The following is a 24,591-nucleotide window of genomic DNA, read 5'->3' on the forward strand; positions in this document are numbered from 1 at the left end:
ACGATAGAAATACGTCCGTAGCGTGGCGCTACGGACGGCGGGAAAGTAGTTCGGCTGCCCGATGACGTTTTACGTATTATAGGAGTTATTTTTACCGTTGTTTACGGATACTGCCACAATTTTTATAGGAATCATAACTATAGGAAACGGTTTTATAGGGGGATCTACTGTATTTAGAATGCTCTAAGGATTTGTCAAAATCTGATAGATTTAAAAAGATTGAGAGTTGTTTTAAACAAAAATGTTTGTTTTTTAATTTACAACATAGTTAGAAATGTCTGTGATGTTAATTTTATATTTAAAAACTCATTTCTGAAATTGTTTCTTAAATATTGGTAATATGAGAAAACAATAATTAAATAAACAAGAGTGTATATCAATAATAATTTTTCATTAATTTTATGGATAAATGTCAAAAAATATAAAAGAATAAAATAAATAACAATCTTTAATCAGAAATTAATTAAATTACAAATGTTTTTGGCCACATTTTTCAACTATTTTTATACTTCAGATCTGAAAATGGTTGATAAATATGGTAAAATACATTTTTTATTTAATTTTAATTAATTACTGGATTAAAAGTTGTTTATTCTAAAAAGTGTCTTTGCATGAAGTCAAAATATTTATTATTAATTAAATAATAATAATAATAATAATATTGTATTTATTTAAAAAGTTATTATTAATCAAATAAATGTGTTTTTTTGGAAATTCATTTTTATTGTCAGAGATTTTTAACATGTTAATTTTAATATATTAAAACTTCTGGCAGTAAATTTTAGTTTAAAAATGTTTAATTAATTAATAAATAACTGACTTTATATAAAGAATATTTTTTACTTCAAATTATTTATAATAATTAAATTTAAAATTACATCAGTTTTCATGTTAAATCAAAATTTATTTATTTAAAAATATTTAATGAAATTTGTAATAAAATTTTTACTAAACTGAAAAAATATATTCTGCAATCTAATAAATGGAGCAAAGCAATCAAAGCAATACATACTTTAAATAACTTCATTTTGATGAGATATAATTTTATTCAAGGAATTCAAAAACTTTTTTATTCAAATGTGTAATAATAAATAATTTTTATATTTTTCTATAAAATTTCGATTTTTTTATCTTGATTATCATTATTTTTAAATTATTAAATTGTAAAATTTGAAATAAAATTATTGTTAATAAACAACAATTATTAAATATAATTTTTTAAATATTGATAATAGATATTTCAAGAATTTTTGCAATCAAAAGAAAATTTCAAAATTAATTATAATTCAGTAATACCCCGAACTTATGCGATAGCTGGGACCGAGCGATAACTGCATAAATTGAATTTGCATAAGTCGGGGTATAATTTCACAATTTGTGTAAAATATAAGTCGGATGTATGTAAGCTAATAAATGTTCTCGTTAATCTTATCATCTTTTGATTCGTTCACGGTTACAAGAAATCACCACATAGAGTCTCTCAAGTCTCCGTAGATATAACAAACATAGAAATAAATTCTAGCTGTGTGTCAATTTTGTGCGACACGTCCGAACATTAGTGTGGGGGAAGTGAGTAATCAAGAGTGCGTGGCACTCAAACAAAAGACGAATCGGCGAGATTTGAAAATCGCGTAACTCCAGATTCACGTAAGTCGGGGTAGTGTAAGTCATGGTATTGCTGTAATTATAAAAGTGTAATTAGGAAGTACAGTAGATTCATGATTATCCAGTCCAATCAGTCATGGCATAAAGTTCTTTATATAAACAAAAAGTACAGTATCATTAAATAATAATAATGTATATCACAAATGTAATCACAAACATTTCCATAAAGTATATGGTTATTTTGTGGATCATCATGGTAATTGCAGGTATCATACTGGCTTATATTTGCTGAACATTTTGTATTAAAACTTTATTACATTTACTGTAAAAATTACCACTGAAAAAAATAAACCACATATAGGATGCATTGACATGCTTGACAATACAGGTAATCTTTATCTTCAATATCTGTATTCAGCTTTTGCCTTAACTGGCTCAGTCATTTGCCATATTAAGCCAGATAATTGCAAGCCTAATATATGTTCTTTGTTTAAATTTCTCTCTTTTCTTTTTATAGTCAGAAATTTGTTGTTATGATTAATGCTGAATATTTTTCACCAGCAAAAAGTTTAACTTATTGAAATATAATTGCAAATTGCAAAGTAGAAAAGTTTGTTAGAAAGGACTCACTGCTAAAGAGATATATTATGTTATTTTTTTGTTAGTGATTTGCTCTCTGTATGAACTAAGCTTAAAATTAAGCTTAGAATAAATTTTTTTGAGTTTATTTTGGCATTATTATTATTTTGATAAATAAAATGGAAATGAAGTGATAAAAAAGATATTTTGCCCTTTAGTAGCCAACCCACTCAAAAATAGGCTTCTTCATATGATAAAGACTTCATGGATTGTAATGATCAGGCCATCTAGTAGGTTCAGAGTTTGTATTTCATTCATCCAATTACTATTTAGAAAACATTATATAAAAATTTATTTTACTATTTTCTTTTAATTTAAAAGCGATTTTAATGATAATTTAAATTTTATATGAATGTTACTTTAATTAATAAAAAGAAATTTTAACATAACAGTGTTTAAAAATGAAGCAAAGAAGCTAAAATTGTAAAAATATCATCTTTAAGTTTTGTTAACAAATGATAAAAAGTAAGCCTGTAAAACAAGACATTGCAAAGTCAAACTAGGGCTATTGTTTTAAATGTATAATGGGTGTCTGAAAAAATCCACACAAGTTTGTGTAATGTAGTTACCCTGGAAAAAAGAAAACACTCTGAATTAAATAGTTATTTGAAAGCTGTATATTAACTTTCATTTTTTGCAATTCTACAACTAAATTTAATAAGATGTGTCTCCTAACACCTAATTTTAAGACCAAATTACTTAACATTTATTAATTGTAGCAGTAATATATCCTGATCTAATCCAGCAATTGTTTGGCTTTAATTCTACAAGTTTCTGACTTTATGCAATCAATCAACCAAACTGTATTTTTTTCCCCTTCCAAGGCTTTTTATAAAGATGCCTTGAGTATTACCCCAAAATCATCAATTGGACTAATTTCTGGCATGTTTGCAAGGTTGTTCTCCTTTTTGATGAAGATGATGATTTCTTTTCTTACGTAATCTGGTATGATTTTGGCATAGTGGGAACTTGCTTGATCTGGCCAGAGACATATTCTGCTTAGGAATAGCTCTTTTAAATGTAAGAAATCAGATGTCATATACAGTAGAATCTTGTTTTAACAGATTGTGGAACAAAGGATTTCTCAGAATAATGGATTTTTTTTCCAGATTCCACCAAATCAATGTAATTTTACCTTCTTTTAGTGGATCCTGTTACTTAGAATAACAGATTTTTTTGTACCCCAAATCTATTGTAAACTTTGCATTTTGTTCAACATTTAATTAATATTTGGGTGTTTCTGGAAATTTGTAGAATTTAATGATGCACTTGTTACATTTGGGATACAGTATATACAATTGAAGAATTGTACAAAGAGAGGAGTCAGTGGCTGATATGATTGAGGAGGAGCCACCTAGTGAACACTGTTGCTGGTCCAAGTGTAGTGTAAAAATTTAGTGAGGTTATAGAGCAGTGTTCTGCAACTTTTTTCAACTTTTCTACTAGTCTCCTTTCTTCTTTGTGGTGGTAACCCAGTATTGAAATGTTGGAGAATCCTACATATAGTCTGTTTGAAATTCCTTCATTTGCAAAATGGTTTACAGTAAACATTTTCCTAACATTTTATTTAATGTGTAAAAGTTGTACACATTTAGACACTAAGTATCTTCTTTCACTGCCATTTTGAAAGAAGCATAAAATTGAATTCAGAAAAATATTCTAGAATACTCTACAACCATCCACGTGTTTTCAAATTTATAACAAATTCAGCATAATTAAAAATTATCAGTTGTTAGTTAGAATCTGAGATATTTTGTATATGGATTTTTTCTGGGCACCCATGATAATTATTTTCAGTTGTCAAAATTTACTTTATAACGATGAAAAAAGCAATGCGTTTATATCAATAGTTTACATCAATAGATAATTATGATGCCATGTCTTTTAAATTAATCATCAAAGTTCTCTGAAATGATGCTGTTATATAGATGGTAATTAATTACTGAAAATTTATTCTCTATTTTTCGAGATACAAATTAAAAAAAGTGTTTAATAATATCAATTATAGTCTGGATCAAATGTACAGAAAATAAATGAGAGAGAACTAAAAGCAATATATGCATCATTTTTGGTTTTAGTAAAATGGCAGATGAATATATATATATGATACATAAGGGTTTTTTGGGTGTTTCTAAAAATTCACATTTAGATTTAGTGACTTAAGATAAAGAAAAAGCTGTTTTAATGAGTGCTTAATTACAACTTAAAATTGATATATAATTTGTCTCATTGTATAATCTTAACTGCTTTTAAATTGCCTTTTAAACATAGATAACCAGTGGATTATCTGCACAAAATTACTGTAATCCATTGTACCATCTATTTAACAGAAGCTATAGAGAATAGGAAGGGTAGGAAAGTTTTGCCTGTTGCCCACAGAAGACAGTGTTGCTTAATTGAAATAAAAATACATTGACAAAAAAATACAAAATAAATACTTAATAATAAATTGCTGAAAATATTTATTCTTAATAAATTTTATTCGATTTTGAAGATTATTTGGTTATGATTACCAAATTAAATGTTAATAAACCAAAACAAAGAAAGAATAGAAATTCATTTATACTGGATTAAATATTTATGTAAATAAAATAAACACAACAAAACTTATTTCCATATAAAACTTCAGTAAATGAATGTTATTGTAGTAAACATAATTACATTTACTTTTTTAAACATTTATATTCTTTATCATTATAAATTTAGTTTGTGCTGAAAATAATATTGCTTGTTATTGTAGTATGCTTGTTTAATGTTTATAAATTCTTTCCTTTGTATATTTTATTAAAGAAATTCTCTTTTAAAAAAAATGGCCATATAAAAATCAGCTTATGTTTTCTATCCATAATCTTTTCAGAAACATCTTTGTTCCACTTTCAGAGTATCTTGTTCTTTTTGTATTGAAAAAATTTATTAAAAATGATTTGAAGTTTCTCAGACAAAATGAAAATCACAATCAGTTTAAATTTAATAATACATTTAAAAATATATATAAAACAGTAATAAATTTAAAAAATCAGTTTCAGAAGTATTAGAAAAGTTATTACATTTACATTTCTTTTTCTTGTTATTACAAAAAACAGATTATATAAGAGGTGCTATAATGAAATTACTAACTATTTGTGATCTCCATTTGAGAATCTTATTTCAATTTAACAGGAAAGATGAAAGTTATTATGCAGGTATTTTAAATAAAGAACTAAGTACATCTAGAGAATAGTATATGTAAATAATAAATCTTTAAATATTCTTTCAAAAGTGAAATCAGATTCTTATCCAAAAATAACAGAAATTATTAATGTGATTAGAAATATAGTTATAAAATTTATTTTTAATTTATATATTATTACAGAAATGACTTTTACTAATAAATTTTAAACTAAACAAATTTATTAGTAAATTTTCATCAACTTTATTCAAGAGGTCTGAAAATTAATTAATTGAATGTTTTGAAGAATTTCTGTCATTTTCATCAGAACTTTATAACTTAATAAAAAGTAAATACTAATGCATGATACACTCACAAAGCCTTTAGAAATACTTATATCAAATCAAATCAAAGTTTATTTAGCGTATAAGGCTTTTGCCTGTTACAAGGATGTGATTTATTTATACAACATATTCTTCCGCCACCATTAGAACCTTCTTCATATAGATATTTAACATTAGATATCTAACATGTAGTACATACATTTACTAATTTACTCTAAGTTTTTATTCACAAGTTGCTTCGTACAGTTATATAACTTAAAGATAGTATTGATGTTTGCTTTGTCAAGGAACTTATACATATCTATTTCATTAGAGCTGTTAAGTAATCGACCAATATCAGAATTATGAATGTTCTCATTTTTGTTGCAACTTTCACAAAGAATATGAAATTTTGATAATGTCTTACTACAACTTGGGCATTTGGTCTGAGAGTAGTCTAAGAATTTATCATTAACAATTATCCAATTTTTGTTTAGTCTTAACTGTATAAAAAATTTTTTAACATTAAATGCAAGATTTGTCAACATATAACTATTATTTGATGGGATTTTATACCAACTTGTATTATTTCGTTTCTGTGTGTCATCGATATCTCGGACAATAGAGTTTTCTATTACTCTATGTATTAATAAATTACTTTGCTATTCACTGATGTATGATTGATCCATAAATAGTCTCATCGAAAATCCGTATGTGTTAAATATCTTCGATAGTTGTACCATCCAATTTTGTTTTAATTCTGTAATCTTTGATTTTTGATATAACACATTCAGTAATTTTGTTGTTAAATCTTCAGAATTTATAATTTTTTGTAGAAATTTTATATACCTTTTTATTAATATGGTGTTTAATTTATATCTACTTAGTTCCATTCTTAGAGCACTGCCAGGAATATTGTATTCTAATTGGAAAATTCTACGAATAAATGTATTTTGTATTTTTTGAAAATCATTGAATTTACCTGTAGACCAGATTGGAGAAGCATAGCACATCGAGTTAATGACAATTGAATTAAAGAGTTGAAAATGAATTCCCAAATTCTTAATTTTTGCTTTACAGAATAACACTATCAGATTATTTATTAAATTTTTTGCCTTTGTTATTGAGCTTTTATAGTGTTTATCAAATGATAAATTAGGCATGAATGTTATTCCCAAGAATTTAACTTCATTAACTATTTTCACTTCTTCTTTCTTGATATAAAAGCACATGTGTTTTTTGGATAAATTACTGCCGTTTCAAAAAATCATTGTAACTGATTTTTTAGGGTTTATTTTAACTTTTAAATCTTCCAAGTATTCGGATATTTGTTGAATTTTCTTGCAAAGTGCAGCAGCCATTGGAGCTACTAACACAATGTCGTCTGCGTATGTGATTGAGTGTATGGTTTGGTTGTCTATTTGGATGCCATCTTCGTCTCTTACAAAACATTTGTTTAAGTCAAATAGGTAAAAATTAAAAAGATAAGGAGACAGAGGGTCTCCCTGTAGTAGACCTCTATATGTTATAAATGGTGGCCAGACATTATTATCTTGTTTAATTATCATCTCGTATCTACCAAACAACAAACCTATCATTGTTATCAAGTGTTCGTCTGCTTTATGTTTTTTCAATTTTTTCTGTAAATCATTTATACTAATCGAATCATGCGCTTTTTCTAGATCTAAAAAAAGAGGAAAGACTTTATGTCTTTTCTTGATTAATTGTACTTGAATTAATGACATTAAAACGAAAAGTGCTGTTTGACTACCTCCTCTGTCCACAAAGGCATATTGCGTGGCATTCCTATAATTATTTGTGGCTGTCCAAATATTAAATTTATCAGCTAAAATTGATGTGAATATTTTCCGAAGGCTCAACAACAACGCTATTGGTCTGTAGTTAGAAGGTTCCTCTCTTTTGCCTAGTTTATATATCATTGCGAAAATTATTTTGTTCCATTTCTCCGAAATTATACTTTGATTATAAAATTCATTGAATTGTTTGGTCAAGTAGCTGATGAGCTCTAGAGGAAATATTTTAATAAGCGAATTGGGTATCATATCTGAACCACGTGTTGATTTATCTTTTGGTTTTTTAATTCGATCCTGGACTTCTTCCACCTTAATTATCTCTGTTTGATTAGTTACTTGCGATAACTTAAATACCTTTGTATTCTCATTTAAAATTTTATCGAGTTCAAATTCCAACATACCTTTTAAATTGGTGTAAGAATTAGACTTTACTTCCAGTGTGTGTATCTTTTGACTAATATTTTTCATCTCTTAGCCTTGGCATTGTCTTTTTTCATGATGTTGATTTCAGATTTTATTATTTGAATTTCCAGATTTAAGCAATCGAACTTTTTTTGAATCAACTCGTAAATTGATTTAAGTGAATATTTAGCCTTGTTGCAACTTTGTAGCACTGATTCTCCTGTCGGTTCAAAAAAATCTAATTGTAGCATTTCTCGAAGTATCAGTAGACTCCTTCGCATATTCTTCTGATAGATATTCTTCTCCCAGTATCTCTACCAATTATTTTTTTCACTTCTTTAGTGTCTTCCTTATGCGGTCTCCCTCGCCCCCTTCTTTGCATAACTGCTTGACTAGACTGCGGGGGAGATCGGGGAAATGGACCAGAATTTATTTCAATTCCAGCAATCATTAATAAAATTATAATCAATTTCAGAGTTAGTAGAACTTTTAAAATACTTATTTTAACTTGATAATTAACACTTTTCCTTAGAATTTCCATAACCAACTTATTCCCAAAGGTTCAACAGAAAAGTCATCAACACATTTGCCAGCCAGACACGCCCCCAAATACTTATATCAATAATTTTCCAAAAAAATTGAAAAAAATCAAAGTAAAATTTTAATCTTTACTTAAAATATTAAAAAATGAAATTTCACTTAAGATGTTTTTAAGTGAGGAGTTTAGTTTTTAATTTTTTTCATAGTAAAAGAGAGATGAAAAGAAATGCCATGCTTACTAAAATCTTATATTAAATATGGGTTATTAAGATTTTATAAAACTTGTTAAATAATTTAAATGTAACAGAATATAAATGAACACGACACCTTTTAGCAGTGTGTAAAAGGTTCAAAATTGTTAATTCAACTTTTTTTGCACTACTAAAACAGTTATGCCATTTATAATTTAAAACATTAATAAATTAAATTTTTATTTTGTTAACTATTATTAATAATTTTGTTTTCTATTCAGAACAGTGAGTTTTTACATTTATTTTACTCTAGGATGTATTCTAGATAACATAATTCTCTATCATGAACACTTCTAAGTTATAAAATATTTTATGGTTATAAATACTTATTTTATTCATCTTGAAATGATTGTTTAAAAGTTAGCAATCATTTTAGTTTCCAATTAAGACTTGCTCTTAATAATTGAAATTTTAAGCTTACATCAACATATAATTAAATCATGTAACATAATAAATCATACATTTGTCAAATATACATAGCTTTATTTAAAAGTTAGGAAATTATATTATGTAAATTGTTCCATAATTAGCAATTAATTTACATTTTTATAGTTTTTTTATCATATTGTGTATCAAATAGTTTGTTGGATTTTCGATAGGTAGGAAAATCATGTAAATGATTTTGTATGATCGATAAATAAAAATATAAGTATATTAAATATTTCACTTCTCTGAACAATAATTGTTTTCATGTAGATTAACTATACAGCAGACTCCTATACATTGCATAGGTTAATGCATGGATTAATATATATAGTCTTCCCCCCTATAACACTGTTGATAATTCCATTTTATATGAATTCCATGTTGTACGAGTCACTTAGATTTTACAAATATGTGTGCTGGGCTGTAAACGGCTCATGTATTTGTAAAATCTAAGTGACTCGTACAACATGGAATTCATATAAAACAAAATTATCAACAGTGTTATAGGGGGGGTCAACTGTAATTGTTTCTTTAGGCTTACTTTTTAAAGAAATATTCTTCTAGTTATTAACAATTATTTTAAAAAAAGTTAAATAGAAATTTTTGAATATTTATATTTTCATAATAATGAGTGTTTATCCTAAGACACTTTTAATTTATGTAGAACACATGTTCAATAATTTTTTGTCATTTTTAAGTTTCAAATTATAAACTGTAATTTAAAATTTAACTAAGTTAGAACCTGAATACAAATTTTATTATTCACTGCATTAATTTTAGAAGTCTTTATTTTATTCAAATATTTCCAAAGTTTTACATTTCAATATTAGAATAATAGACATAAAGTAGAATGTATAAAGATATTTTATAGAAAATTGCTCATACCAGTAATCTGTTTTATATTTTAAGATTTGTTCAAACTTCTGATACTTGAATATAAAAGTCCAAAAATATTTAAATGAATGTGAAATAAATAAATAATGATATAATTAGATACTTTATGATACTTAAAGAAAAGTTGAATCTCAAAATTTATTTTCTATTAATCATTCAATGTTTAAAGAAAATGGATGATATCATTACAAATTAAAACACTTTTTATATCTTAATCAGTATACAGCTCATTACTTAATTAATGAAAATCAAAGTCAATTAATCATTATAGTAAAAAATGTATCTAAAACAAAGTTTTTGAAAATTTTGCAGAGTAAATTATAATAATGATAGGTTGAATAAAAAACAAAAAAATTACTGGTTGTAAAAATATCCAAAAAAATTATAAATGTCAACAGTTCATTAATAATAAACAGTTGTTGATAAAAGATTAAAATTAGATACTCTATTCGTGTTAGAAAATGTATTTTTATATGAAGCAAATCAAAATGTTAACAGATGCCTTTATTGTTTCTAGTTCTTAGAAAATATTTCAGTAATACAAGTATTAGAAGTATTTCCGTGGAAGATAGTATCATTTTGCAACCCATTAAAATTTTAACACAACCGAATATTGGGTCTTGACCCATAGTTTGAGAAACACTAGTTTAGATCATTAATTATAAAAATAACAAATTTAACATTAAAAGAAAAAAATTGTTTATTTCATTCTATAATCAATAATAAAATATCTTTTGTGAACAAAGCAGGGATATATTTTTTACATAATAAGAATAATAATTTTAATCTAATACAAATATCAGGCCTATTTCATAGTAATTGTTAAGATTTAAAGTATTAATAGGATCCATTAATATGCTTTCAATATTAGAATGAATAGGATTTCATATGTATTAATAATAGAGAACAGTGTAGAATCCAAGTTGATCTAAAGAGAATTAAGTTTTTTAATAAAATGAATGTTTAATTCTTTATCTCAAAATACTTAATTAAACATTTCAATCCAAGAATTAAGAACTGTTTTAGAAGTATAATTGATTTCGAAACATTAATCTCTATAGTATCTTCTGGAGTTTTGGGTAAAATAGCAAAACAGTTTTTAAATAATTTGAATTTTACTAATTGATGTGTTGAAATCAAGATTTTATTAATTAATTTTTAATATATTTCTAATTTTTAGCATTTGTGAAAAATTATATGTAATTTCAGTGTATTCCTTGTATTATAAGAAAAACAAATGCTAAAATTTATGAATGAAAGCTTTTTATTGGATAAAATGTTTTATATTTTGGTTTTGAATTTTTTGGGTCAGATGATGGGACAAAGAAGTCCTGAAAAATGTTTTATTCAATAAAGAAGCTTTTGATTCCTGTAGTTTCAACATTTGCATTTCTCCTGATTATAAGTAGGATTTTTATTTTTTTTTTAAATTCAGTTATAAAGTAAAATGTATGAAATGATTTATCACTATTCCTATATCTAGAGTGTGCAGACATTCCTGATTTCTGGAAGCTATCTTCAGTTTGGTCTATTTTTAATATTTGATTTTAGAATCAATATTTGAATAGAGTATTTATTAACACACAAATATATCATCATCAACTTATAGATTAATAAATAAGTAAATTTTAAAAAATAACAGAAGTTCAGACAGCTTTAGATTCCATTTTTACTGACTCTAAAATACATTCCCAGTTGGATTTTAAATGATGTGGTCTGCCTACTACAATATATCTTACATATAAAATATAATGAGAATAATTAGTTTAACAATGATATAATTCTTTTTGTTACTACAATATATATATATAAGCTATATATATATTCTATAATCTATATATATATATTGTAGTAACAAAAAGAATTATATCATTGTTAAACTAATTATTCTTATTCTCATTATTTTGTATTAGAAAATAGAATCTATTTATATAATTACAATGACATATTGTTATGTTTTCTTTTAGTAAATTTGCAGATGATACATTCTTAATAATAAAATATGCATTAAACACTATAAAAAAAAAGAGGCAATTCATAAACTGTTTTGCTTTATTTAGCTGTGAATAATGAACTAGAAACTTCAATTAAATTAATATTTCCTCAGCAATATAGGTTATTGATTGGATTTTATTCTATCAACTGGAATTTTATTAAACTTCTTGCCTTGCACTAGTGCAAGACAAGCTAATAATAGAATAATTAGAAATTATGAAGTTTTTACTGTGCATTAATTAAGAATCACAATACAACAATTACCATAATTCTATAAATAAAAAAAAATTAAGTATTGAGAGAGAGAAAACTTGATCAACTTTTAAATCTGCATGAATTTTAAATCCTGTAATATTTTTTGTTCTAAACATTTGTCTGTATTTTTACATATTTTCAAAATTTGTTTAAAATATTTGATTTTTTTTTTTTGGGATTTGGAAATAATAATACTAATACTAATAATAATTTCTTGTAAAGAAGGTGGTTGTGACCTTACTAATATGGTTAACCATCACTACAAACAAATTTTAACCCGAGAGTTTTTCCACAAGAAACAAGAAACATCAAGATTACATAAAGATATAACTCAGGCAGACAGTAACCACACACCTTTAAACTTACGCTCTGATTACCTGGACATAGCTCAACACATAAATAACATAGACACCATTAAGCAGTCATGGGCCCAAAAGGCACTTCATGGCAAGCATGCCTATGATCTAGCTCAGGACTACATTGACAAAACTGCATCAAACTACTGGCTGACTAGGGGCTGTCTGTTTGGAGAGACTGAGGAGTTTATGATTGCCATTCAAGATCAGGTCATAAACACTAAAATCTACAGGAAACACATCTTGAAGGATACATCATTCACAAATGACTCTTGCAGAAAATTCCACATTCCTCCAGAAACAATAAAACATATAACCTCTAGTTGCAAGTTCTTAGTACAAACAGATTATTTACATAGGCATAATCAAGTAGCAAAGAGCTTGTACACCAAGAGCTTGTACAGGAGCACAGATTATTAAACATCTAGATACCATACTGGCAGTATGGTATCTAGGCAGTATTAGAAAATGTCACACAAAATATACTATGACATAGCCATAATGACAGATAAAACAATTCATCACAATAAACCTGACATCACTCTCATTGACAAATGCAGTAAGATCACTTATACAATAGACATCTCCATTCCAAACACTCATAATATAAAAAATTGCTCACTCTGAAAAAGTCAACAAGTACACTTCATTTGCTCAAGAAATAAGACAGATATGAAGGATGAATAACTATTTATTGTACCTGTTGTCCTTTCTTCTTATGGTGTTATACCATATACAATACACAAGTCTAGAAACATTAAACTGAAATAAAAACATACATGGCACTACAGACAGCTGCCATTGTTGCATGTCACATTGTTAGGAAGATTCTAGATGTTGACCAATAACAGAACTTAATGTTACACTTGTTTGTGTAGTTATGCTTTGACTTTAGTCAGGTGTAGCACTAGGCACCAGTATCAGTTGAGCATGACAATCACAATATAATAATGATAATAATTTCAACTAAATTTTAATATATAATAATACTTGTTGTTCTAAGTTAATCTTTAAATTTTAAAGCTGATCTATAATAATTAACTCTTCAGGTTCTACTAATTGTTTAATATAATGCATGCAGATAATAAATTATTAAAACTTTGTAAATATTTTAATTCCTAATAGATTTTTCTCCTTCTTTGATAGTTTGTAAACATCAATTGAGAGTGTAATGATTATTATTAGTGTAATAAAATCAAAGATTAACAACAGTTTTATAGCAATTTAAACAAACTTATCTTAGAGTTGAAAGTAATTGCATTAAAGCATTATGACAAATTATAGAAAAGTATTTTGGCATTAAAAGAGCTAAATAATAACATTTTTAGTTTTATATAGTGATACATAGTGATAGAAATTAATAAATAAAATGTAAAAATAGCTTTTAATTATTTTATAATTTATTTAATTCATTTAATATCATTTTAATTATCCTATATATTCTATTTAATTAAATATCCTATTCATTCATTAAATATAATAAATATAAAATTAATTCATTAAAATTTATTTAGAATTATCATATTTTAGTTCAAATATCACAAACTATGTATAGATTGGAGTTTCTGTACATTATACATCTGAGAACTCTTGTTTAACTCCAATAAGTCCTGTATGTAGAAAACAGACTATTTTCAATTCTACTTTTTCTTTGGATCTTTCTCAGGTCCAGTTTTTCTAAAAATATGAATCCAAAATGAATTTAATTATGAGTTCCAAATGTGCATTACTTTTGTAGAATATTGAAAAATTAGTTTGTTTTGGATTCATATTTTTAAGAAAAATTGGACCTGAGGAAGATCTGAAGAAAGAGAAGGATCAAAGACATTATTCCATTTTCTACTTACAGAACTTATTGAAATTAAACAAAAGTTCTCAGGGATTTAATGAATTATTTTAAATGAATTTTAATGAATAAAAATGAATAAATATTAATTTATTATTTTTTTCATAAATGAGAAAAAACTTAATAAGTAACAAGTAAAATGTAAATAACAGTATATTAAATTCAAAGTAGAAACCAAGATACATAGGTTTGGCATTTTTCCAGAACTGTATGAATATAAAAGAACTTACATGTCAAAATGAAAACTTTTTACATTGTTCAAAGTAATCTGTTTAAAAAGCTAAACACTTTTGCATTCACTCATAGAACTATTGGAAAGATTTTTTAAAACTCATTTAAATTTATCACCACCAATTGTTTTGTCACATTTATTGTCCTCTGTGTTTACAAATCATTTTTTTTTTAGCATCAATTTGTTTTTGAAATAGAATGATAAGAATGGCAAAGCATTTAGATTTATTTCTGCAATTCTATGCTTCATCAAAAACCACAGTTGAATCAACACTGTAGAACAAGGATCTCTAACCTATGGCACTTCTCTTTCATCCCACTACATCTGACAACCTGGCCATGGTATGATAGATACTAGACCATAGTATAGCACTATATCCATTTTGATGGTCTCTTGAAGAATTCTATTCACAAATTTTTTTAATGTTTTTATTATATAAGTAGAACTTTTCAGGAAAGCACATTTTGCAATTATAATTGTTCAATACTGTAATATTTTGAAGTGAATAAAACTTTCATTATTTACTAAAAAAATATATATAATTTATGGATAATTGTCCCTAGTCTCTACAGGGCCCTAGGCTTTAATCTAGTCAGCTTATGAATAATACAACTTAGCATTGAATTTATGTACTGTACATTGTTATTCAGAAATAAAAAAAATCTTATCTTTGTATCTTTTATACCTAGTCCCTATATTTGTCTGTTATAATTCACATGGCTCTTCTCAGAAAAAAGTTAGAGACGTTCTGCTGTAAAAATTGCACATTATTGTACAGCAGACATGAATTCCTGTTTTTTTAAAAATAAGACCTTATTCAATGAATTCTTTGTAACCAAATCTTTAACTTAAACATTGTACAGTACTTTTCTAAATTATTCTCTTGTTATGAATAATCAACATAATTTTCCTAATATTATCCTGAATCTCAAAATACTTTAAAATACAAGTGACAAGATAAATTTTATTAATGCTTGTTTCATTTTTATTCATCTTGTAATAAAATCTAATATTTAATCTTTATTTTGTCATTACAAATGATGATAATTTAATATGTGTAATTTAAATGGCAAACAAAATGTAAATGAATTTTTATGGAGAGGAGATTACATGGATCAGTTGTCATGGATGCATTGAATCTTGTTCTTATATACTTTTGTATTATTTTATATTTATAGTTTTTTTTAAACATTTAACAAACACTACAGAATATTGGTAAAAATTTATAAATGATACAAATGAACTAAATTAAAATAAAATTGATAATTGTGAATTAAACTATTGTAATTTTGTGTGGATAACCCATAGGTTATCTTTATTTGAAAGTTAATTTCAAAGTGAATGTGGTAATGCAATGGGGTGGGTTTTATGACAATTCTAAATTCCAGTCATGAATTAAAGTTGAATCACACTATATGACTGGTTGGTGGAAGGCAACTGATTAGCTGACAATTGACTATTTATTTATTCATATGTTCATAAGAAATGAAGGCAAGTGTTTAACTATGGTATATTCTTTGCTGCTTTTACAATCTTGACTTATTTCAGTGAATTAAGATTTAATTTTTTAATAAATACTTGCAATTAAGATAAAGATTAATCTTCAGTCTAATACAAAATTCAAGAAACCAAAAAGAATTAAATTTTTATAAAACTAAACAGAAAATAATAATTCCATGAGTCATTTTCTTAGTTAACTGGAATGGCAGTCTCTCAGATTCTATTGTTTATTCTAAAATTGTCAAATTATGGACATTGCATTAGAAACTACAATTATAGCTTTCATTTCTATAATTTTTCTTCTTTCTAATGATGTAAAACACTTGTGGATTGATGTAAAGCATATTTTATGTTTATTATTTGTAATACGATCCAAAAACACAAAAAATAAACATATCAAAGTTTAATTTACTAAAGTATCACAGTTTTAAATGACTTCTACATTTTGAATTTGGCAGATAAACCTGAAGTATAGAAGTCATTTAAACCAGAAAATATACTTAGTTTTCACTTATAGTTATTATTTAAAGTATCTCAGGTTTACAAATTGGCATCAATTTTGTTTATGAGAGGGCTATGTAGTCTTTCAAGGTCAAGGTAGGAAAACTTCATTTCTTGAAAGAGATTACCAGTAGAGCTGGCAATGACCCCCACTTCAAATGTTAGCAAACCATGAAAAGTTTTATTACTCTGTAAACCAAAGCTTCTGTCTGAATTGAAAATGCTTCAAATGATTACTTTTATTCATAAAGATATATTTTTTTAATATATAAGAACTATGTGTATTTTTGTCATAACTGATTATTTTAATTTTATTTTCACATTTTTATGAGATGTAGTCATGCAGTTATCAAAAATAAATTACTGTATCTCAATTCAAAAATTAATTTTGTTTGAAATATTACAGAAAGTATAAAAATTTTTTGCTGAGTGTTTAACCAGAAATATTTTTTATATGAGAACTGAAACAATTGAAGAAATAATATAGGACCATCATAAATTTGGCTACAATCACACAATGTTGAGTACTAAATTATTGCATCTTTAATTTCACTTTCAGAAAAAGCAAATTCTATTTCAGGAAAGGTATAGTGATATTCAGAAAAAGTAAACTTATTTTCAGATACAGTTAAGTTAACATCACAATTTTACACAATGATAATTTTTTGATTGGCAATTAGTGTTAGCTTCTGGATTGGATTGCAATTGAATTAATATTATATTAAATTATTCTGAATAAATTGTGTAATTATCAGTTAAAAATTAACTCTAACATACTAAAATTAAAACAAGTTAACATTGCAAAAATTTTATTATACAAATGGAAATGGAATGGAAATAAAATGGAAAAGATAAATTGGTACTGCACAATTCAAGATATTTTTCTGTGTTGGCAGATTTCTGTTTTATTCAAGTTCCATTTTAGACAGGTTTCACTGTATAATACAATTTTTGCAATGTTAATTTGTTTCTTTACTTTTGATATGTTATGCTATACAGTAATACCCCGACTTACGCTACCCTGACTTACACGAACCCGGAGTTACGCGATTTTCAAATCTCGTTGATTCGTCTTTTGTTTGAGCGCCATGCAACTTTTGATTACTCACTCCCCCCACACTATTGTTCATCTTACATGTTCGGACATGTCGCGCGGAATCCACACATAGCTACAATTTATTTTGTGTTATTTATTTCTGTGTTTGTTATATCTACGGAGACTTGAGAGACTCTATGTGGTGATTTCTTGTAACCGTGAATGAATCAAAAGACGAGATAAGATTAACGAGAACATTTATTAGCTTACATACATCCGACTTGGATTTTACACAAATTGCAAAATTATACCCTGACTTACGCAAATTCGACTTACGCAGTTATCACTTGATCCCACCTATCGCGTAAGTTCGGGGTATTACTGTATATAGATACATGCTACAGTTAATTTCTACTTGATAATTGCACAATTTATTCACAACAGTTTAATATAGCATTAATTCAATTGCAATCCAATCCAGAAACTAACTAATTGCCAGTTAAAAAATTATCATTGTATAAAATTGATGTTACTTTAGCTGTATCTGAATATAAATTTACTTTTTCTGAAACCAATCTTATCATTTTGGAAAATAATTTTACATTTTCTAAAAATCATTTTACCTTTCCTGAAATAGAATTTATTTTATCTGAAACTGAAATTGAAAAAGTGCAGCTTTTATAAGTTAAAAATTTTAAGTTGTGCAGAATAGTGTTGTAACGAATAGTATATTCGGCCAGGAGTGTGGCTGAATAGCCAAATATTCGGCCAAACTATTTGGCTCGATTAACGCATGTACGAAAATTGGCGTGCAAACCGCATTATGGCGAGGACCCTGCTCTCTATTGGCCCGCTGTCACTACGCTTCGCCAATTGCGTTAATTCTTGGCAGTTGTAGCAGACAGACAAGAGCATCATGGAAGTATGTGATAAATGATGATATCAAATGTGGATAACAATGAAATGACCTACACATGTAAATAACGGAAAAAGAAGAGAGAAGGACCGCGAAGTGAAAATGTGAAAATAAATATGAAATTGAGTCAATAACATAATCGGACAAGTCGAGGCAGCTTATTGGCACGAAATTCGCGGCCGTCAATGCCAAACAATTGTCATAGACTTCGGAAAGCTAAATACTTGTAATGTAAGTCACTTAGTGTGCACGGGCGAAAGCCTGGGGTCGTTCGGGCTATCAATCTGTCTCGAATCTGTGAAATCATAACTGTGACTTATATCGACGTCCTATCTGTCTCTTTTCTCCGTTATCACCAGGCTGAGTCACGTAATTGTAAAATGGGAACTCTAGGACGGAAAAGTGACGAATCGAAAGTATCGTGAGCGCGTATTATGATGTATGCACAGGCATACATGGATTAGAGCGATAGAGGAAAGAGAAAGAGAAGAGCAAAGACGAGCGCTTAAAAAGAAGGATAGGCAAGGTCAGACCCTCAGATGTGTGCGACGATTCTCGAACGAATAGGTGTGTACGTGTGCTGATCTTTGTAATTATAAATTGTGAATACATGTGACTAATATTATTTTCTTTTTTATTTTGTGCATGTTACAAGTTATAAATAAATATAAACAAACAACACTAACTCGATAACATTAAATCTAAATACCAAAATGATTAATTTATTGTGTTTTTGTTATTTATTACTCCTGTTTTTAGGTATTCAGTATTCGGCCGAATAGTGATTAAATATTCGGTATTCGGCCGAATACCGAATAGTAACCAAATATTCGTTACATCACTAGTACAGAAGAATTATGGAAAGTTATAGAGAAAATTATTTTATTACTACTACTGAACAAAGGAAATTAGTCATAAAATAAAAATGATAAATTGTATGAAACCATGTCCTTTTCCGTATTTTTGACTTATTAAACACTAATTTTAGCACAGCCCGAAATGTGTACAAAAAAGATATACTGTATTAACTAAATAAAGATAACATGAAAACTTGCCATGTGTCTACAAAATACACTATAAAATTAATGTTTAATAAGTCAAAAATTGTATTTATTTAATACTTGATTGTTTCTTGTTCTTTTTTATGTTCATTGGGGAAAATGCACAAACTTTGTACAGAAATGTGTCTTAAATATTAAAGTCCATTCTCTTTGCCACACATGTGTTCCTGTATGATAAGTTTGACACAGCAATTTTGTATATTTAGTTATTTCTATACTTAATTTGCAAAATTGGACAGTTCATAAATATCTCCAATAGAATTAGTGAGTGACCAGTGAGTAAAGAGGTAAATTTCTTAGTATTTAAAGTGTTTAAAAATAAACATGAAGGTAATGCCATCTATAATGTATCCTACAAATGGATGTGTGAGAACCCGAACAGGGGTCGATTGAGGGGTCCGAATGAGGGGTGTCGATCGAAAATAAGGAGCTCCTTTTCAGACACTAAGGAAACGGATTAGGTGTCTCGATTGAACAATGCAATTGTTTTTTTCATAAATTTGTTAAACAATGGAAACGGATAAATTTGAGGAAAACGTGACGAGAGAGAGAGGAATCATATTCAGTCGCAACGTTGACCTCTCCCGCGCCCTTCATTAGGTTTTGAATTGTCACCAGGTGACTATGAGAGACCAATGGAGAGGCAACGATGATTAAGAAATCTATAAAACCGTGCGACTCAAGGGACAAAGGTTCTTGGTTCTTGGTGCTCCTCTTCAGGATTTTTGTGATCCTACTTATCAACAGCGACCGATTCGTCAACTCCTGTGACTTACTGTCGCTCTCTCGTGACGTCTTGATTTGCATCGATTTGCCTTTCACCAGAGACTTTCACCGAAGCTGTGCCGCACGCCCTGGGGCCGTCGATCTCAACGTACGACATCGAAGGACCAAACGGAGAAAGTTGGACCCTTGAAGTAACTTTTAATTTGTTCCCCGAGCTGTGTTACGTTGAAAATTTGAAGAACGTTGTAAGAATCTTTTGTTATATAATAAACGGGTTAAAGATGGTAAACCTGTCTCAGAAAGTCATTCTGTGCCCACATGACAGAAGGAACCGCTCGGCTGTCGAAAAACCTCACCCTAATCGGCTGACCTCACAGATGACTGGTGTTCAAAGAAAGAACAAAATGAAAATTCACCATGAACATTTTCAAACTCCCTTGTTTGAAAACATTTGTGGTGGATTTTCGTTTTGTTTTTTCTTTGAACACCAGTCATTGGTTCGTAGGATACATTGTTGACTATACTCTGGTGTTGTGTGTTGTTGTTTACTAGTAATGCCATCTTTTAGTTTCAATTTCATTAATTATTATTTTGAACTAAATTTAATTCAAAAATTATTATAATTATTAGTTAGTATAAGAAAGTAGTCTAACTTTCTAATATTATCTTTAGAAAAAATTATTTTATATTAATTATTAATAGTAAGCCAAATTATACTCTGAAAATTAATATGATTATTATAGAATATTTGGGCTTAGTTGTCTATGTATATCTACAAGTACAATGATCTGTTAACAGAAATGAAACAGAAAAAGCAATATTTTAATGCTTAAGATGGCAGCTTCTAAACTGCATAACTTATTATCTTACTTTCAATGACTACCCTGCAGGTATGGAGTATGTGGTAGAATAGGTTATACAGAGATTTTAGTTTTATTCTTGCAATTGTCTGCAGAATATATGCCATTTTGGGTTATCCTGAAAATATGAAAAACACAAATTTTCATTGTTAAAGCAAAAGCCTATATCAATAAATAATTATCATCACTGTTATTTTCATATACTTAATTAAACAACAAAACTCCAGATTAATATTCAAAATAAAATTTTTGTTTTACAACTTATTTCTATAAATTATAAAAATGCCAAATTAGAATTTTGATAATTTACTTTTTATTTTCAAAAATTTATTTCAGTGAACAATTTATATTTTTACTTTTATCATAAAAAGTTAATTTTATTACTAATAATAATCATTACTAATTTATTTATTTTTTAATTACATAATATTATAGAAATAATATAAAAATTTATATCAATTTGCTATTTTGCAAAATTTAAAGCTTAATTTTTGTTTGTATATCTCTGCAAATTAAAATTAAAGCCAATTTTAAATTCAAATCTATTCTACATCTTTCTTTTGTATTTAGCTGAGGATGGCCATATAAGTAGTTTAACATTTAAAAAGGAAAAATTTTAAAATAAATAATAATAATTTGAAACTTGGAAAAAGTACAGTAGAGCGTCGTTTATCCGAATCAATTGGGGACTGGGGTTGTTCGGATAACTTATTTTTCGGATAACCAATTATGTACGAAAAAAATACATTAACCTATCCCATCCTGAAATTTTTCTCCGTTGCGTGTCGCTTTGCGTTGAATTTTTGTCGATGTTAAGCCTAACGTAAACTTTTTTAAATAATAATCGCGGCTATTGTATCGTTAAAAATTATTTCTTTACTTTGTACAAACAAAATAAATATATTGAAAAATATAAAAACAATAAAAAATTATACTTCAGAAGTTAATTTAGTATCAAAACGTAAAATATTTGAGTAGCCCAAGACATAGCCAAAGATTGCAGCGCCACAGCACTAGCGAAAATTTAAATTTGCCAACTGGAATTCTTTCAGATAACCGACGTTTCAGATAACCAACTTTTGGATAAACGACGCTCTACTGTAGTTTGATTTTTGTAAATCATAACATAATGCCAAGCTTTATGTATTTTCATAAATTAAAACTAAAGTAATAAATCTTAAAATTTTTTGTAGATGTAGTTTAAGAAGTGACTGTGCAGAAGCTGCTCAAGATCCATTATATTGGCTATCATATAAAAGTGGAAAATGTACAACTATTACAAATGTGCATCCTGGTCAAATTCAACGGACTACTGCAAGAATTGTAAGTTTTAAAATTTTATTAAAATATTCCATTTCTATTTCTTTAGCATAATTTTTAATTTAATGGAATACTGTTTAATGTTTACTATGGTAAAACATTACTGGAAACTACAGTCGACCCCCCCTATAACACTGTTGATTTTTCCGTTTTACATGAATTCCGTGTTGTACAAGTCACTTAGATTTTACAAATATGTAAGCCGTTCACAGCCCGGCACATGTATTTGTAAAATCTAAGTGACTCATACAACATGGAATTCATATAAAACGGAATAATCAACAGTGTTATAGGGGGTCGACTGTATAGTACAGTGTGTGATTGGTTAACGAACAAATCAGATAATGAACACTTTCGCGAAAGATTTTTATGATCGGACAACGAACACATGTTCGGATAATGAACACTTCACTGAACAAACAAAAAGAAGCGACGTAAAATAATGAATACCAATTGGTCTTCCTTCGTCTTCAGACAACAATTTGAAACTTTTTGGAGCACGGGAGACGTCGACATTGACGTTCTACCCAGTATATACTGATCGGATAGCATCCCTCCGAACTTTGAAACTCTCCCTTGTAATTCCAGCCTTTTATATTTCTGACAGAAACAATTCTTTTACGTTTTCTTCTGAAAATGCAGATTTATGCCGATATCTTCTATTAAAAATCTTTTGAAAAAGTGATGTCAGAACAACAGTCTTCAAATGTCATCCAAACCAGGTTGAGGTTAATAGGCCCAGGGATCTCTACAATTACAATGCTATTAATTACTTCTGAAAAATCATGAAGAAGAGAGAAAAGCAATCGACATTAGACAGATTCTTTAACCCTCACAAATGGAAAAAACATGATTAATAAAAATGCAAGACCATGTATATATGTATTTTTGTTATTACATATGAATAAACGTAGTAAGAAAGTATATATTTTTTATTTTTTTGGTGGTCTCTAGAACAAATTAATCAAATTCCCATAGAAACCTATGGTAAATCGATAATCGGTTAACGAACAATTCGGATAGCGAACAAAGTCTTGGAATGGATTATGTTCATTAACCAATCACCCACTGTACTATAGTAATGTTTTACTATAATATATGAAGACTGTTAATGATTTTTAGAATATTAAACATTATGAAAGATTTTTAAAAACAGAATTTATTTTTTTTGTCTATTAATTTATTAAGATTAATTTAATTAAAAATTATAGTAATATATTGAAAGAGTTTTACAATATAAGATAATTAGTAATAACATCTGACAAAAGTGTATAGGGTGATTATAATTAAAGAGTAGGTGTGCAACATTCTATAAAAAGAACTATTGAGCAAATCTCAACCAAATTTGATATACATATCCTCAGTATGCAGTTTTGATTTTTGGAAAAAAATAATTGATACTATACTGACCTTTTGCATGTTTCGGCAATGTTGTTATATACATTAAGCAAATGTTTTCAGCTTTTTATTGAAAATTTTTAGCCGTAACTAGATGGAAGCCAGAGGTGGTTCCCCTGGTTCCCCTCTAGGTATGGGCCTATTTTTATACAAAGTAATGCACTCCCACATATCAAGCCTTGTTGCAATAGCATTTTTTACATGCGAGCATAATTAGCTGATCATATCCAACATCATGGCCTCATTGATCATCAGATCTGAACTCCTGCAACTTTTGGTTATGGGCTACCTAAAAAGGCTTTTTAGCCTCATTTATCAAGGCAATGTTTCCAACCTACTTGTCTTAAGAGAGAGAATTTCACAACATGTGCACATTATCACACAGATCAATTACAACTTGTTGCCGAGCGTGTTGTATAGCAAATGCAGTTTTTAGAGCATGGAGATGGAAGATAGCTATGTTTTTTATTTAATTGCCAGTTCCACTTATATAATCACATCTGTAATTGAAATAAAATTATTGTACACCATTTTTTAACTTCCAAAA

The 24,591-nt window shown here is 27.5% G+C and overlaps 1 protein-coding gene across 1 annotated transcript in view; it reads left to right on the forward strand.

Annotated features, from left to right (window-relative positions):
• Positions 1–24,591, forward strand: part of LOC111636781 (plexin-A2-like) — a 111,570-nt gene that overhangs the window by 75,414 nt on the left and 11,565 nt on the right. The window contains exon 6 of the mRNA XM_023382109.1: positions 22,520–22,649. Within this exon, the coding sequence (XP_023237877.1) occupies positions 22,520–22,649 (130 nt within the window). The remainder of the gene's footprint in view (positions 1–22,519; positions 22,650–24,591) is intronic.

The sequence above is a fragment of the Centruroides sculpturatus genome, unplaced genomic scaffold (genome assembly GCF_000671375.1).
Source record: "Centruroides sculpturatus isolate CEXI.00-Female unplaced genomic scaffold, Cexi_2.0 scaffold1052, whole genome shotgun sequence".
In the NCBI taxonomy this organism is placed as follows: Eukaryota; Metazoa; Arthropoda; class Arachnida; order Scorpiones; family Buthidae; genus Centruroides; species Centruroides sculpturatus.